The sequence below is a fragment of the Periplaneta americana genome, chromosome 5 (genome assembly GCF_040183065.1).
Source record: "Periplaneta americana isolate PAMFEO1 chromosome 5, P.americana_PAMFEO1_priV1, whole genome shotgun sequence".
Lineage (NCBI taxonomy): Eukaryota > Metazoa > Arthropoda > Insecta > Blattodea > Blattidae > Periplaneta > Periplaneta americana.
Window position 1 is genome coordinate 151,384,276 of NC_091121.1, and position 17,620 is coordinate 151,401,895.

The 17,620-nt window shown below is 33.1% G+C and overlaps 1 protein-coding gene across 1 annotated transcript in view; it reads left to right on the top strand.

Annotated features, from left to right (window-relative positions):
- Positions 1 to 13,248, top strand: part of LOC138700214 (ras-GEF domain-containing family member 1B-A) — a 760,608-nt gene extending 747,360 nt beyond the window's left edge. Inside the window, exon 10 of the mRNA XM_069826665.1 lies at positions 909 to 13,248. Within this exon, the coding sequence (XP_069682766.1) occupies positions 909 to 927 (19 nt within the window). The 3' untranslated portion in view covers positions 928 to 13,248. The remainder of the gene's footprint in view (positions 1 to 908) is intronic.
- Positions 13,249 to 17,620: the final 4,372 nt, after the last annotated feature.

Here is a 17,620-nt window from a genome sequence, read left to right on the forward strand (position 1 = left end):
AGCAAAGTTTTTACATATGACAATTTCCAAACACAGTTCTTACAAATTACAAATTCCAAACAAAGTTCCTATAAATGACAAATTTCAAACAAAGTTTCTACAAATGACAAATTCCAAACAAAGTTCCTACAAATTACAAATTACAAACAAAGTTCCTACAAGTGACTTCTTACAAATGACAAATTTCAAACAAAGTTTTTACAAATGCCCTATTGTCATTGAAAACAAAAACGCTACGAATTTATGCACCAACTTGTTAAGAAAAGAATAAATTTAGTGCATGTTTGCCATTAGCATTGTATAGTCCGACCATCGGATCTGTGCCCCCGTAAGATATGCGAACTGAACCTTAATTCCTTTTCAGCCTCGGCAATTCATTTCTCTCCCTGTATTCCTATTTCTCTCTTTTCTACCCCTCTCTCTTTCTCTCCCCCACTACTCACAATTTTGAGCCTTCTTGTGGGACAGTTTATTTGCACTTGCAGTCCAGTGTTGTCAACTCAACATGAATACTGTAGCACGGAGTGGTGAAAGAAATATTATTAAGCAAGTAATAGCATTTTGCATAAGTCAATCAGCGTCATTAGACCTACTTAAATTAAATTATGAATAAGTAATAATTAACCTTACATTATTATAAGCAATATTCAAGAGACATGACACTGTTTGACGGAATTTGGCAACATTCCTATTCGGCAAGTTTCGTGGCCTGCTGTTTGACGTAGTGGGAGAGAAAAGGGTGGAATGGGGTGAGTAGAGGTGTTAACTTTTCCAAGAACGACGACAGCGCTGAAGGGGCACAGATCCGATGGTCCGACAATAGAAATCTGTCCTAAGCACAATGTGTGATGAATTTGTTAGTTTATAGATTGATTGTAGCAACTAATACCGTTTGTTTTCTTCCTTAGGGCTGAGTTAAACTCGTGAACAAGTTACGAAACCTTTGGATATAAATCTCAAGAGTGGGAGCGAGATGTTGACGGCAGCAAAATTGAAGGATGAACCACAGCGAAGCAGCATTCCAGATTTTCATGGCAGCACCGGCAGAAGAAGGTTTATCTGACTGGAAGTGATGCGAGATTCCTCTGAGTGTGAGAGAGAACTGAGAGATTCGTAATTCTCGGTCTAAGTATTATCTATATTTTTTATGACGCTCATTATTCTAGTTCATTATTAGCATCATCATCATCATTATCATTATCCCATCATCATTAAAGCAGATTTATTATTAATATTGTTTACTTGCCATTTCAACAAAGAAAAGACTTAATTGAACAAGAAAAGCGCCATATCGTGGTAAAGATGTAGATGCTCCCGTTTTAATACTTGTATCTCCACGATATTCGATGGCAGCCTAAAGAACTGACAGTTTCTAGCTTTGTATTTATAGTTTTGAGTTTATTTCTTAACTCTATATTATAACTGCATTTATTTAGGCAGAGATCCTTCCTTTTTTTTTTTTTTTTGTTTTTCTAAGTATTATTATAAATGTTCGGTGCCTTCGTCTTCGTGAAGTTTTAGTGTGTGTGGGTGTTTGTATGCATGTAACGTATTCGTGTATCGTGAAAAAGATTTTGTTTTTGGCCCAGAGAACTGTTAGTCTCTGAAATATGGCACTAAAATAGAAGGTAAAAAAATAAATAAATTTTAAGATGTAAGAAAGACAATTAACACCAGTACCTTCTGTGAACTTTCAGAAGATTATTTTACAATCTTGAGAAGTTAAGAAGAAGTTATGAAATGTTGAGTACTCATGACAATTTAACGGAATGTAAAATAGTTTTTATAACACTGTAACACGCGTTCCTTAATGTTATCCTGATGGTTATACTTTATTGTGAAGTACGGTTGTAATGATACAAGGGCGATGATACATTTTTATGGATGACTCACATATGATCATGTGAAACTGAGTAATTTTTTTAATTGTACTTTACTGCATTTTCTCCTCAGCGTCTTTTACAAAGCAGCAGATCTACAGAATCTGCTAGAGATTTGAGGTTATGTGTGTTTCATATGTGAAGCATAATTGTACTTACTATTTATTACATCCACACAACCCTGCATGGCTCACCCCCCCGAGGTTCTGTGCTGTCTGTAGGTCGACTGGGAGATAGGATGTTCCCAACGTCTCATTCTAAACATTATTGGTGCATAAACGTAATGTTATATTAGCCCAGTAAGGTAGGGGTAATGTATTTGTTTAAGTAGCATTGAGTCAGATGCTCCACATCTGCTACCAGGCTCTTTCTATGAAGTTATAATCCTCGTACTGTGTTAGGTATGTCTTCTAATGACAAAAATGTGTACAAAAGTTGTAGAATAGATGGCGTGGTTGGAGATTACTGGATGTGTTTTATTAACGCCAAAAATTTAATTTGTCCTGCATTGTTGAGTTAACATTTTAAGTGATGTACAGAAGTTGGCAAGATATTTTAAGTTGAAGGATATAATCTTTGTGGAAAACAGATGACGAGCGAAATAAAAGAAAAACAAACCAGATTCTCCGCAAAAAAAAAAGAAGACTCATCTAATCTAGTCTCTATTGTTTCCAAACTGATCTTTTTTAAATTATTTTTAAATTTTTAATGGACGAAATTCTGTCTGTTTCACAAAACGTGTAGAAAAAAGATAAATTCTGTGTTGTTTCTATTGTACTGTAACATGAATAGTGTAAATAGTGACAATGTATACCCTTACTAAATATTCCCAGTGTTTTGGAAGATAAAATATTTCTTATTCTATGTTTTACATTAAATTTTCTTTACAAGAACATTAAACTTACACTTTTTTTTGTAGGCACTGGTATTATTTCTGAGTAGTTGTTAATTTCTAAGTAAATAAAACTATTTAGATTGTTACGCACGGTATGAAATAGTAATTTTTTATTTTTCTTCCACATCTGACATTTTATTTTCGTCAAAATAATTTTTATATTATTAGTACAAATCGAATTGCTGAAATTTTATAATGTATAAAAAGTATAGCTACACCAATAAATTAACTAGCGATTTGTATGAAAAAGAATTATATTCAATATCGAATTTAGTTATGAAATTTATAGGGATGCTTACCTTTTTTTATTACAATACTTTATAATTTCTGAAACTTATTTCATTATCACAGCAGAATTATTTTAAAAATTCAGACAGTCTTTATGACACTATTTTCATGTCTTGGGCAAGCCTGAAGGATAGTTCGTGGTAACCAAGAGGCCAAAAATCTTTTATTATTAAGCAGAATCTTTGATTTTAGTCTGTTCACATACCAGTATACTATAAAGGCTTGTACATTTTCAGTTTCGTTTACTGAATTTTCCTACAAAGATGAAGATGTAATTTATTTTAAAAGGCCAGGAAATATTGTTATGCTGCAGTCGGAAGGCAGGATATTAGTTATAATCAATTAAACTAAAAAAAAAAAAATTAAATAAATAAATAAAATAGTTGCAACTCCGTTTTTTAATATTTAGTTCCAAATACAACATACTATGACATGTTTAATGTGTAGAATTCTATTTCTTTTTAATTTGAAGGTTATAAATAATAATCCATCTCTCTGGCAACTTTCCTACATTCTGTTTGATGTGACAAGTGTGACGAAAAATAAATAGATTTTTAAATAATAAAATATATTATTTTGTACAGTACACTGAGAAATAATAGCTTAAACGGAACATATTCTTTTACTGTTATGCTACTTTTATGAAAACTTATATGCTTACTTTAAATTTACTTGGATTTTATGAAATCATATAGGCCTATACCTACTTCAGATTTACTTGGAGACGATATTTGTAAATTTTAGAATCTTTCATTTTGACGAAAATGTTTCAATTATGAAAGTCTTGCATCATGTATAAAAATATAACTTCACATGAAATATTAAACAGAAAACTGAAAAAAAATTTCGTTTTTAACGAGTACATACCATAATTATGATCTGTAAAACAATAGGATCACAGAGAGAAAAATGGATGAATAACAGCAGAATCCCAAAAATGATCCGTTTCAGACCACCAGGGAAAGATCAGTAGAATGTCTTGCAAAAAGATGAATCGAGTCTGAAACAGGCCACATGGTCTAATACATGTTTGGAAGATGATTATGATGCAACAATAAGATCGCTTCTTCTTCCTTCCAAGATTGGGTCATTGCTGTCCCCAGCATATAGATAATTATATAGTATGGACACTTCGCGTCGGTACCTTTGATGTAGCAGGACTGATTTCAATGACCTTCAAACCAGTTTGAGTGTGAGATTCTGCTTTCTCCCAGGAGTTGGCACTGACATCACACTAGCTAGCAGTCGACACAGCGGAAATATAACACATATAATTAATACATCTAGGTACATTATGTACTCAAATAAAATAATTTGGATCGATGAAATAAGAAATCCGTCATTAACTGTAATGTGTAGACTCTAGAGTTTCTTTATAATGAGAGTTGAGACGTTGACCCCATCAACAATTAAAATATGTAATGATTTGATAGCGCTGAAAATGGAAAAACAAAACTCCTGTGAGAAGTGAAACCATATACCTATGTTATATTGTATACAAATATTAAACGAATTTGATACATAATTTTATAATGTATTATATTATTTTATAATATATAAAACATAAAAAAAATATTATTACAACTAGTTTGTCACTGAGAAATAAGGCAAAGCTGTTAACTTGAGTTTATTTGAAGCAAAACGTTACTGGATTATGCAATAAGGTAGGCGATGTTTGGATCCTGTGTCTCAACTCTATTCTCAATTATTATCTTAGAATGTGCTCGATTACACTAACCTCTAGCGCTTGAAAGTGGAACTAAACGCCGGCACACAGAGAAACAAAACACAGGAAAATTCGCTCAGTGTCCATTCTTTGTAATTCCTATTCGCTGGACTGACTGGATCTCTCCATCTTGTCCTAGATCGACCTAAGTCACGTTTACCAAGGGTTGTAAAATTATGCTTGTTGTGGTAGATGCCGTAAAGGAAATAATTCTGTCTTGTGGTAAATGAGAGAGAATTTTATGTAGTAAAAATATCAAACTATACTAAATATTACGTAATTGACACAATTAACATTTAAGTTATTTTATTTAAATATTTTATCTTTCTTATGCGTGAGTCATTCAAAGTCTTACGAAATCACTTATATGGATTTTCACTTACTGGACTTAAAAACTGATACGTCATTTTTATTTTCCTTGTTAATTGTCATTGCTTGTTTGTTTGCTTTGTTTAATTGCAGCCTTTGCTGATTTGAGGAAACTCCGATAAGCGAATAAATAAGAGGCAAATGACTGTCTAATAATAACAAATACCTTACTATAATAATACCGGACAGCTAGCAGTTTTGCGTGCAAACGACGCTGGTGCTGCTACCTACCTGCCGATGTGGAGATACTCGCGAAACAAGCTGTAATTAACTGCAATGTATATTGATGCTGGGCTAGTTAATAGTTTTATTAATTAGTGCTGTGATTAAAATGTCAGGGTGTATGTGTGCTGTTTATAATTGCTACAATTACAGCATTACAAATTGCTCCAAATCGTACTTTCGATTTCCGATGGTTCATAAAATGTGAGTCAACAAAATTCTTTATTAAGCCTAATGCCTTTGTCTCTGTGTAGATACAAGAATAAAAATTGGCTTTTTTATTTAGACCTAATAAATTAATAGAAGTTAAAATGTATTGGATTTTAAGGTTTTATCAAATTAAGTTTTATTGTTGTCCACATGCCTTTACTAATTATTACAAGCATAAGATTATTGTCAATTTTATCTTTGCAGTTGTCAGCAATGCGTATATAAAACATTATTGTAAATTCATTCCTAATATCAGATTGATTTTGTCTCGGTAAACCAAAGAAAAATTATGTAACAATTAATTACGGAAAGTAATATAAAGTATGCAATATTTCTCGTAATATGCAGCTTTGATATAAGATAATAATTTTACATTAAATATTATTCAACATTTCTTAAGTGTTTCATATGTAATTCTACATTAGTAACTCACATTTTAAACAATAGTCCGAATCTCGCTATGTTAATATTTGTATATGTGGACGTAATTCCATCCCTCTCCGCTAGGTGTCAGTTTCGCGATATTTCGCACTCACGCCAATGCTGCTAGCATACAGCTGTCCGGTATTATTATAGTAAGGTATTTGATGATAATAATAATAATAATAATAATAATAATAATAATAATAATAATAATAATAATAATAATAATAAAGATATGACATGGTTTGTCTCTATGGAATGAACTAAATGCCTATCATAAAAACAGTTTATTTTATGATATTTATTTTCAGTTACTGACATTTAAAATTAATTTTAAAACAACGATAAATAAAATACGTCAGTTTTTTTATAAACAATTTACAAGAACATGAGACAGACTGTAGCCAGACTTTGATTCTGTTTTCCAGATAGGGATAGCCTTGAAGCAGATGTTTTGTTGAGTTGTAAATGTTGTGGAGCAGGAATGTAGCTTGTAGTCGTGGGTTCGGTTCTGCATTCATGCATTGTCGAGTGTCACTAGGAAAGAACTGTCCAAAGTGAAGATGATGTACCGTATATGATTTAAACAAAAAAAAAAAAGTGGTGTTCGAAATACGAGGCCAAAATGATATATTCTGTAGTGTTCATTCTACCAAGTGTCCAAACAAAACGAGAAATCTTCCCAAACATGCTTGCTGTTTAATCCAGAAGATGGATACCAACTCTGAGTTGGATATTGCCAAGTCTTCTTATGTTGTATCAGCAGCTACTTTGTAAAATTCTTTTAGTGTTTATTAATTATCGTGTCTTGTATATTAACGTGCACTCGTCAGGTTGATTCCCTGGCAACGTAGCAGATGTCTCAGCACTGTGTTCTGCTTTATTTTTAAGGGATTTAATGTGAAAAATCGTTGGCTGTATCTGAAATTATTTCAAATGCTCTTTGTGAATTTACTTATCACTTCTATTCATTAGAGTCAAAGAGTGTTGAAAGTATTCCAGAAATGGAAGTAGTGCTGGATCCAGGAGAATTTAAAATACCGTATTTTGTAAGTTGTAAAAGTTCTGTTACTTGCCCTGCCATCTAAAAACCCTACTTAATGATAAACAGGGTGAGTAAAAAGAATGGAACAATGCTTGTAACTTTCTTATTTCTAATTTTATGAAGAAACTATTTATACAAAAGTTGTAGGCTATCAAAGAAGGAATATTTTGAACATGTTTTTAAATAGTATGCTTTTCATTTATGAAGAGTGTGCTAAGGAGTCTGTTTTTTTTTTAAATGGCACCATGTAGGTCCGGGGTTCGATCCCAGGTGGTGACAGGATTTTTTCTCGTTGCCAAACTTTCAGAATGGCCCCAAGGTTCACTCAGCCTTCTATAAAATTGAGTACCGGGTCTTTCCCGGGGGTAAAAGGCGGTCAGAGCGTGATGCCGACCACACCACCTCATTCTAGTGCCGAGGTCATGGAAAGCATGGGGCTCTACCTCCATGCCCCCCAAGTGCCTTCATGGCATGTTACGGGGATACCTTTACCTTTACCATGTACTTATTTCCCCATTTTTGGATTCTTCCGGTCTCAGTACTGTCCATTACTCAGGAGAAGACGAGCGGAAAGAATGTGACCTTCTTGACTATCGCTGCTGATTATTATAAACATCGCTCAGATAAGCATCCCAGTAGCCAGGTTATTACTCGTGCAGGAAACATGAGTAACAATGCGTATGGAAATTAAAGCTAAGTTGAACAGAAGGAGACCTAATGTTTCCGCTTACTACATTACAAATATTGACGTGTTGCCGTACGTTATCTGTTCACATCCCTTCCTCCTCAGTCCGCTGTCGTCTTCTCCTGCGTCACCGACAGTACGTACAAAATCGTTTTTTTTTTTTTTTTTTTTGTCATTTATAAACTATTGTTTTTTAAAAATTACCTCTTTTGATGACAATGTATGTGTACTGAATAAAGAGAAATTTGAATGCTTCAGTACACCAATTTCAGGAGGCTGTGGATTAAACAATTACAGACAAAACTTATAGAAACAAGTGAATAAAGCTAATAAAAGCAATTGAATAACAATATTAATGTTATTTAAATTTATAATTTAAAAAAAGACACATTATAGGATAGGCATCATTGAAATTTAACTGCAATAGTAAAACAATACATGGATTTTAAAGCAAGAAAACTCATTAAAATGAAAATTAGCATTGTTGTGTTGTATCATATGTTGATTTCAGTTTACAAAAGGTGCTCAAAATGGCCCCCATTTACTACCAAACAATGCATAAATCTGTTTTTGAAATTGTTTAATGATTAACCATCGTTATTCAGTTATTTGTTTTTTATTAACTTTATTGACTTGTTTCTATTAGCTTTTGTCTGCAATTGTTTAATCCAAAGCCTCCTCAAATTGGTGTATTGAAGCATTAAAATTTCCCTTTATCCAGTACGTATACATTGTCATCAAAAGAGATAATTTTTACAAAAGAGTAGTTTAAAAATATGATTTTGTGCGTACTGAGACCTGAAGAATCCAAAAATGTGGAAATAAGTACATGGTGCCATTAAAATAAAAACAAACTCATTGGCACATCCTTTATAAGTGAAAAGTATAGTACTTGAAAACATGTTCAAAATATTCCTTCTTTGATGTCCTACAACTTTTGTATTAATAGTTTCTTCGTAACATTAGAAATAATAAAGCTACAAACATGGTTCCATACTTTTTATTCACTCCGTATAGACAGTATTGTTAGTAGAAATTTGTCGCATACAAAATTATGGATTCATTGTGGAAAAAGAGAGGAAATATACTTACAGAAGAATTTTTCGGTACTTTCGGTGCAGATGTGAACGCTTCTTTCAGAAAAATTGATGTTATTGTAAGGAATTTCAGTTTTTAAACTTTTTGTTGAGGTTGATGTCTGTATTTTTTGAAAGAAGATACATGACAGCTATCAAAACTGTTTAATGCTGTTACCACTGTTCCTAGACACCTCTCTCTACTACCACACTTGACTCTAGATTTAATGTTTTCCCTAATTTATAGGCCTAGTTCAACTAAGTTGAGTGTTGCCAGTTTTTATGATAATCATTGCTTGTTAAAGTTACTGCATTTTTGGGGTTATTGTATCTCAGCCAAATGTTATCATAAAATTGCAAAATTCTAAACTGAAAGTTCTCAAGCATAACAGCATCTGTGGTCAAAATTATATTTGAATATTTCTGTTTGTTTTAGAATAATGATAATATGCCATTTATGTTATGTTCTAAACTACTTAAAGAGTTTCATATTACCATCATAAAGAAACATTATACAAAACTCCATTATTACGTGTACTTTGTCATAATATTATTACTGATTAAAAAAAAGTGGTCCACACCTGTGGAGTAACGGTCAGCGCGTCTGGCCGCGAAACCAGGTGGCCCGGGTTCGAATCCCGGTCAGGGCAAAGTACCTGGTTGAGGTTTTTTCCGGGGTTTTCCCTCAACCCAATACGAGCAAATACTGGGTAACTTTCGGTGCTGGACCCCGGACTCATTTCACTGGCATTATCACCTTCATTTCATTCAGACACTAAATAACCTAGATGTTGATACAGTGTCGTAAAATAAACCAATAAAATAAAAAAGAAAAAGTGCTGCCGAATATCATTTTCTGATATTATACAATTTTGAAACTTTGCAAAGAAGCCTAAATAAGGGAACATTTTCAGATTTAAAAATTTCCTGTCTAAACTGGAAGTGCTTGGAGCCAGAAATAATTTTTGTTTTATGCAAGTTGGCTGATTTGTTACGTACTTCTGTGCTATTTCAGTACACACAGGGAAAATTTAAATTTTAAGAAAAATAAACAGGTAATTTCAGTACCACACTAATGGCACAGAACAAACATTGCATCACACTCAACACCCAGTTGAGAAAACTAGTGAATAGTACACTTTTTTGCCAGGTACCATTTCTCTATTATTTCGTTTTAATTTTATTGCATTGCACTGGTAGGATTTCCGTTTTATTCAATGACTTTTTTCTCGTGGAACTTGTAATATTATTCCGTTTCCATGTTAGATAGGTTTCCGTTTTACACTGTATAAAATGTCTTATAACTTCAGGGAACCAGAGAAAAATTACGTTTAAGGCAGGTTTTCGGTTTATTCAGGTTCCGCTTTAGGCAGGTGTTACTGTATTAGGAACCAATATGTTTATGAAAATCTGATAAACAATTTTTTGATCAATTTTAACATATGAGTTCCCTTAACAGTTTGGCTTCTGTCGTGCTACTCTTGAGCAATGAGCCTTTCGTACAGTGCAATTTTACATTTAATTATATTTTATAATATTTGGTAGGTAGGCCTACAAAGGTTACAATGAACTTGAAGCATATGTTTTAAAATCTTGTCATGTCTTTAGCAATATGAAACAGTTTTTGACAAATCTTTTTCAATATTGACCAATCTTTGATAATCTTTGAAAGTTTTCTTGTAAAGTATTGAATTGAAAGAAAATTTTGATTGTGTGGAACAAGCATAATCAGATACCGGTAACCAACCTCTTTTCCCTGGAGCAGGTGATTTCTGACATCAAAACTATATTTGTTACTTACTTACTTAAAAATGGCTTTTAGAGAACCCGGAGATTCATTGCCGCCCTCGCATAATCTCGCCATTGCTCCCAATCCTCAGCAAGATTAATCCAGTCCCTACCATTATATCCCACCTCCCTCAAATCCTATATTTCTTAGATAATTAAAATAGTGTCTTTTTTAAATAACATTTAACAAATGACAGAAGATTTTTAAATCCCTTGATTGTGTAACTACGTCACATTACTGGCTGACGTCTCTTCCAGTTACCAGACATAAAGTTCAGGATTATAATGTCCATACGTCACAATGTCCATGGAATAATGTCCGCGTTGAAAATGTCCATGTTAAATCGTCCAGAGTCAAAATGTCCATAGTAGTATAATGTACACTATATCCATTGTTCATGGTAGTTATAGTAACCTATGTAAAAATTTTCAAACGCAGAACTAATCAGAACTGAATTTTTTAAAGACGGAACGAAATCCTCAGTTAGTGCCATCACAGAAGGGTAAGCCACTTCTTTCTTTTCGTGGATACCTGTACCAACATCATGACTTTAATAGAGATAGGACAAAAATATATTGGCGATACAGGAACATGAACCTTCCAAGCCTGAAAGGCATGCAACACACAAACAACGCGGTAGAAGACTGGCACAATCTTCTTCAACGCGTGATGGCTGTACATCCATCCACTTGGCGATTTATACAGTGCCTAAAGCGCGAAGAAAATGGAATTTGGACACAAATATTGCAAGCAAGAGTGAGGCATACACACATTAAAGAGCCGGGAATGAAACGTATTTGACGAATCAAAGACAAATTCTCGAGATTGTGAGAAACTACAACAGGTACAAAGAAAAAGGAGAAATTCTGTTAAATCTTAAAAGTATTAGTTACCATCTTAAAGTGGGGCTCTGGTTCCTGATGATTAATAATTTATTTGTACGAGTTATGGAATAAAATGTATTGTGTTCTATTCAAGCAGAATTTTCCTTTGAACTTGGACATTATGGACGTTTGACACTATGGACATTTTGACCTAACGGACGGTTTATCATATGGCCTTTCTGTCATATGGACATTTAGTACATGGACATTTTCACCATATGGACATTTTGGCCTCATGGACGTTTTATCATATGGACGTTCTGTAGTATGGACTATATACGATGGAAGCTCTCTTCCATTTTTGCAATACTCCCCTCATATGAGATGGACTCGTCCCACATTTTCATTTGTTTTTTATGATACCCCCCTGGTATGATATGGAGTCGTCCTGTACTTCAAATGAAGCGTTGTAAGGTGTTTTCTCGTCTGTCCGCAATCACTGCATGATGTTATTTCTCCTTTTACACATGAAATGTGACATTTTTCCCATTTGTACCTCCAATAACAACGTAGTCATGGGCAAAGTCCACAAAAAAAAACTGTAAAGTCATTAAGGAAAATGCTCAAAACGGTCATTGTATCGTCTGCCTATAGTTCCTACTTTCACATACAGATGACTCTGCCAGCTTACCCCCTGATGGTGCTCTCTGATTTCTAGACCTGGAAACTATCATCGGTATTATTACAGCCATAATTAAATCAGTGATACGGTACACAAAATTTTTTTTTATGGATTTAGTGTAATCGCTTAACAGAAGAATGAAAGAAAGAAAGAAAGATATCTATAAAATGTAAAGATTTAGTGTTACTGTAATTTCAGATACAGCCAAGAAGCGTACAAATGTTAAGGTACTTAGTGCCCTTGCACAACAGACAACGTACAATGTCAGAATGACATGAGGGTGGGAGGGTAGGGTGGGAAGGGCTTAGGGGTAGAGTTATTTTAAAAAATAAAGCACATACTCACATACCAGCAATCTAGTCAAATGAATATCTTGTTTTTTATAAATATATATCACACCATATTTTTAAAAATCTGAAAATTAATGCTTTTATTTTTGACCAGCTTAACGTTTTGGTGATTCATAATTATTTTAATGCCAGTTTTATTCTGTTTCTTAGTTTTGTAATGTTTAGAGCCCTGAGTTGCCATATGTTCTTAGTATAGAACTAGTGTCTACATGCACTTGTATGTTATGTAAAGGAGACAAGTTTCTGTAGTTGTGAATATATTTGCAAAATAACATTACTCAAAAGAGTCACTAAAAAGAAAAGCATTTTCTATGTAAATAGTATAAATATTTTTTTTTTGTTTTCCCATTTAATTTGTGTAAATGTATGTGTTACTTACAGTAACTTCTCAACACTTTATTTTTCTCGAGAATAAATGTAATTAATTTCTTATTAGGATAACAAATTAATTCTGAGTTATTCTGACCATGATCGAGAATCACCATTCCATTTTAACTTTATATGAATGTTTCTGTCACTTGTCAAACAATTATCTGATAATTTGATCTGTTCATTTTGTACGTACCTTGTTTTGTAACAGACAATCTTAAATTCAAGTAATGACTGTGTCACTAACATTTTGTTGATAGTGTAAGCCTATTTTACTTCTGTGTTAGTTTTGGATGGATACGTCTATTTATTACTTTGCTGTAAGACTCCTCCCTTCATACTGTCTTTTAAATGTACATTTATATCTGTAGAATACTGAAATAAACTAGCCACTTAATAAAGTAGATATTTCCTACTTTGTTGGTATATGTTGTTATTTTCAGGTGAATTGTAATCCCCATAAAACTGGAATACCTTTACACTACATAGATTATGTGAAGAAAGTACTGTATCCCCATGACTGTTATTCCCTGCAGATTGTCTACTGATAACACCAGGGTGCAGGGATGTATTGCATAAAAGTATGGGTTAGTATTTTACAAGTTATAAAGGGTAGAAGTGAAATAATCCTGCAGATTGAAAGGGACGATAAGGTACACTTAAAATGAATTATTAAATTTAGAACTTTGATCAAAAATTCAACAGAACACAACATACACTACAAGAACATTATAACACACACTAAATACACTACAAAAACATTTTAACACATAGGCAAAATTAAATAGAACACACAATACACTACAAAAACATTTTAACACATAGGCAAAATTGAATAGAACACAAAATACACTACAAAAACATTTTAACACATAGGCAAAATTGAATAGAACACACTATACACTACAAAAACATTTTAACACATAGGCAAAATTGAATAGAACACAAAATACACTACAAAAACTTCTTAACACGAGACAAAATTGAATAGAACACACTATACACTACAAAAACATTTTAACACATAGGCAAAATTGAATAGAACACACTGTACACTACAAAAACATTTTAACACATAGGCAAAATTGAATAGAACACACTATACACTACAAAAACATTTTAACACATAGGCAAAATTGAATAGAACACAAAATACACTACAAAAACATTTTAACACATAGGCAAAATTGAATAGAACACACTATACACTACAAAAACATTTTAACACATAGGCAAAATTGAATAGAACACAAAATACACTACAAAAACTTCTTAACACGAGGCAAAATTGAATAGAACACACTATACACTACAAAAACATTTTAACACATAGGCAAAATTGAATAGAACACACTATACACTACAAAAACATTTTAACCCATAGGAAAAATTGAATAGAACACACTATACACTACAAAAACATTTTAACACATAGGCAAAATTGAATAGAACACAAAATACACTACAAAAACTTCTTAACACGAGGCAAAATTGAATAGAACACACTATACACTACAAAAACATTTTAACACATAGGCAAAATTGAATAGAACACACTATACACTACAAAAACATTTTAACACATAGGCAAAATTGAATAGAACACGCTATACACTACAAAAACATTTTAACACATAGGCAAAATTGAATAGAACACACTGTACACTACAAAAACATTTTAACACATAGGCAAAATTGAATAGAACACACTATACACTACAAAAACATTTTAACACATAGGCAAAATTGAATAGAACACACTGTACACTACAAAAACATTTTAACACATAGGCAAAATTGAATAGAACACACTATACACTACAAAAACATTTTAACACATAGGCAAAATTGAATAGAACACAAAATACACTACAAAAACATTTTAACACATAGGAAAAATTGAATAGAACACAAAATACACTACAAAAACTTCTTAACACAGAGACAAAATTGAACAGAATACAAAATACGCTGCAAAACATCTTAACACACAGACAATACATACAAATAAATACAATTTAACGATGTGTACAAACTATCATGCAATAGTTGCAACAAGTTCTACATCGGATAGATTGGAAGATCATTTCAAACACGTTAGGAACATATCACAGCCATAATAAACTACACAACAATTCAACCTATGCAGAACACATCACAAACTCCAATCACACTTGCTGGGCTGCTGATCCGGAGCTGCGTTTGGGCTTGGGTTGGATCCCCCTTTGGTCTTTGGTTTCTTCCGAGGTTTTCCACAGCCATGGGACTGAAGCCGGATGGTCTATGGCGAATCCTTGGCATCAACCCCTTTGATTTGATTACCCCCCTTTGATTTAATTACCTGGTTGGGTTTTTCCGAGGTTTTCCCCAACCAAAAGGCAAATGCCGGGTAATATTTTGGCGAATCCTCGGACCTCACCTCATCTCACTACATCTCGCCAAAATATTGTAAAAAATTGCACAAAATTGTAAAAATTGTAGAAAATTATTAAATTGTAAAACTATAAAAATTTGTAAAAATTGTAATTGTAATATTGTAAAATTTTGACTTGTTCCACATCTTAAAGCTTCATTGCTCATGTAAGATCTGTGGAATAAAAAAAAAAATGAAAAAAAAAAACAGCTACACTAGCATAGACACTGACATGAAAATACTACACATCCAGCCAAAAACCCAGAAACTTCACACTCAACTCAATTTCAAAACACACACCCTTTTCGATACAATTATGAACACACCCCACCACAACAGAAAACAGAAGATAGCACGGAATCTTGACTAGGCTTCGGACGATGAAGAATATCGCTAGTCAGCCAGGTAAAATTCCTTATATTAACGCTGTAAAGAAGTTACAAAGTTAATCATAAGAAATTGAGTTGGAAGTTTCAGCAGACTGGCAACATCACAGCTAACACACTGCTCTTTCTTTTCGTAATACAGATGTGGGAGGTCAACGAACTCAAGTGTGTCTGCCTTAGTGAAACACCTCCCACCTGCCTCTCTGGCTACAACGCTGCATCGTTCAGTGGCTTCAAATTAGTGGTTTCGAAATTAAATTTACACGAAAACCGTCCACGCTAGTCAAATACGCCAGAGGGATAAATGATTCTTTGTTAGGTTTCTTATCGATATGGACAAAGATCAAGATCCTACTCACAATAGTTACCGAATAAGAGGGTGTTAACATTTGGAAAAAGACATTTTTTGCTCTGAAAATCTGCAGGGTTATTTCACTTCCACCCTGTATTTGCATGTGGGTTGCAAGGAGTAGTGAAGTGCATTCCATAACCTCTCCTACTCAAATCCCATCGTCTTACCGTGGTACAACCTGTTTTTAACAAACGAAGCTCTGCGGACTGAGTCATAATGTTCCATCTAAAATGGAGAAAATGTCATTTCAGCATGTTGACCTGCCATGGTATGCTAAGAATTCCCTAAGTGGTGAAGAGGGGATATGGTCGGTGGAGTTGTCTGACAATCCTCCCAGCTAGGTCATATGGACCAACAGCAGGTGTGGTCCTCCAAACAGTTTGGGGGTTGCGTGATATAACCGCCAAAACTTAAAAATATGGTGCCTACATTAAAACAGTTATACTTTCTGTTACATTACTCTCTTATATTGTAAGTTTACCAGACTTTTTTTCACAATTTTCAAGGACAGATATCGATATATTGAAACCTACTTTGAACATTTCTGTTAGCTTGCCATTTACTTATATTTTTTTTTTTCCACACACTTTAAAGAATTAAAATACTCATTCTTTTTACACACTACTAATATTCAGTCTACTTACGTACCAGTACTACTTAAGCTACTGGTATATTCAGGACTGACCTTTTTGAGGCAAATATCTAAGAGGTTATATTGAAGTTGGTTAGGATAGCAAGCATGACTCAAACAGTTCCTGAACTCACTCTGAATTTTTGGGATCTCCACATCATTTTCAGTGATAGATAGATAGATAGATAGATAGATAGATAGATAGATAGATAGATAGATAGATAGATAGATAGATAGATAGATAGATAGATAGATAGATAGATAGATAGATAGATAGATAGATAGATAGATAGATAGATAGATAGATAGATAGATAGATAGATAGATAGATAGATAGATAGATAGATAGATAGATAGATAGATAGATAGATAGATAGATAGATAGATAGATAGATAGATAGATAGATAGATAGATAGATAGATAGATAGATAGATAGATAGATAGATAGATAGATAGATAGATAGATAGATAGATAGATAGATAGATAGATAGATAGATAGATAGATAGATAGATAGATAGATAGATAGATAGATAGATAGACAGATAGACAGACAGACAGACAGACAGACAGACGGATTTATTCATTCCATAACATTCTTACATTTTCTTTATAGCATAGAATAAAGAACATGTCCAATTCTTACGTTTAACATATAAATGCAATACATATAAAATACAAATATGAAATATGTACAGAATTAATACCTTCTCCACTGAATCAGTATTTTCAGGAAGGCACAGAGATGGTCCAGCTTCTAGAGTTGTGCACAGGAAGTAATTTTCTCATAGAAAAATTTAAAAAATTCACTTCATCCCACTTTGCTACTTTTTTTTAAATCACATAATTGTTCAAGCAAACAATTTCATTAAATAAATTATTTCATCCAGGTCAAGTTCATCTACTTTTGAAGAAAAATAATGGGATCTTTCTGGAGGACAACACAACAATATACAGTCGGCCTCGCTAGTATTTAGTATTTAATTGTTTAACCTGGTAGAGATA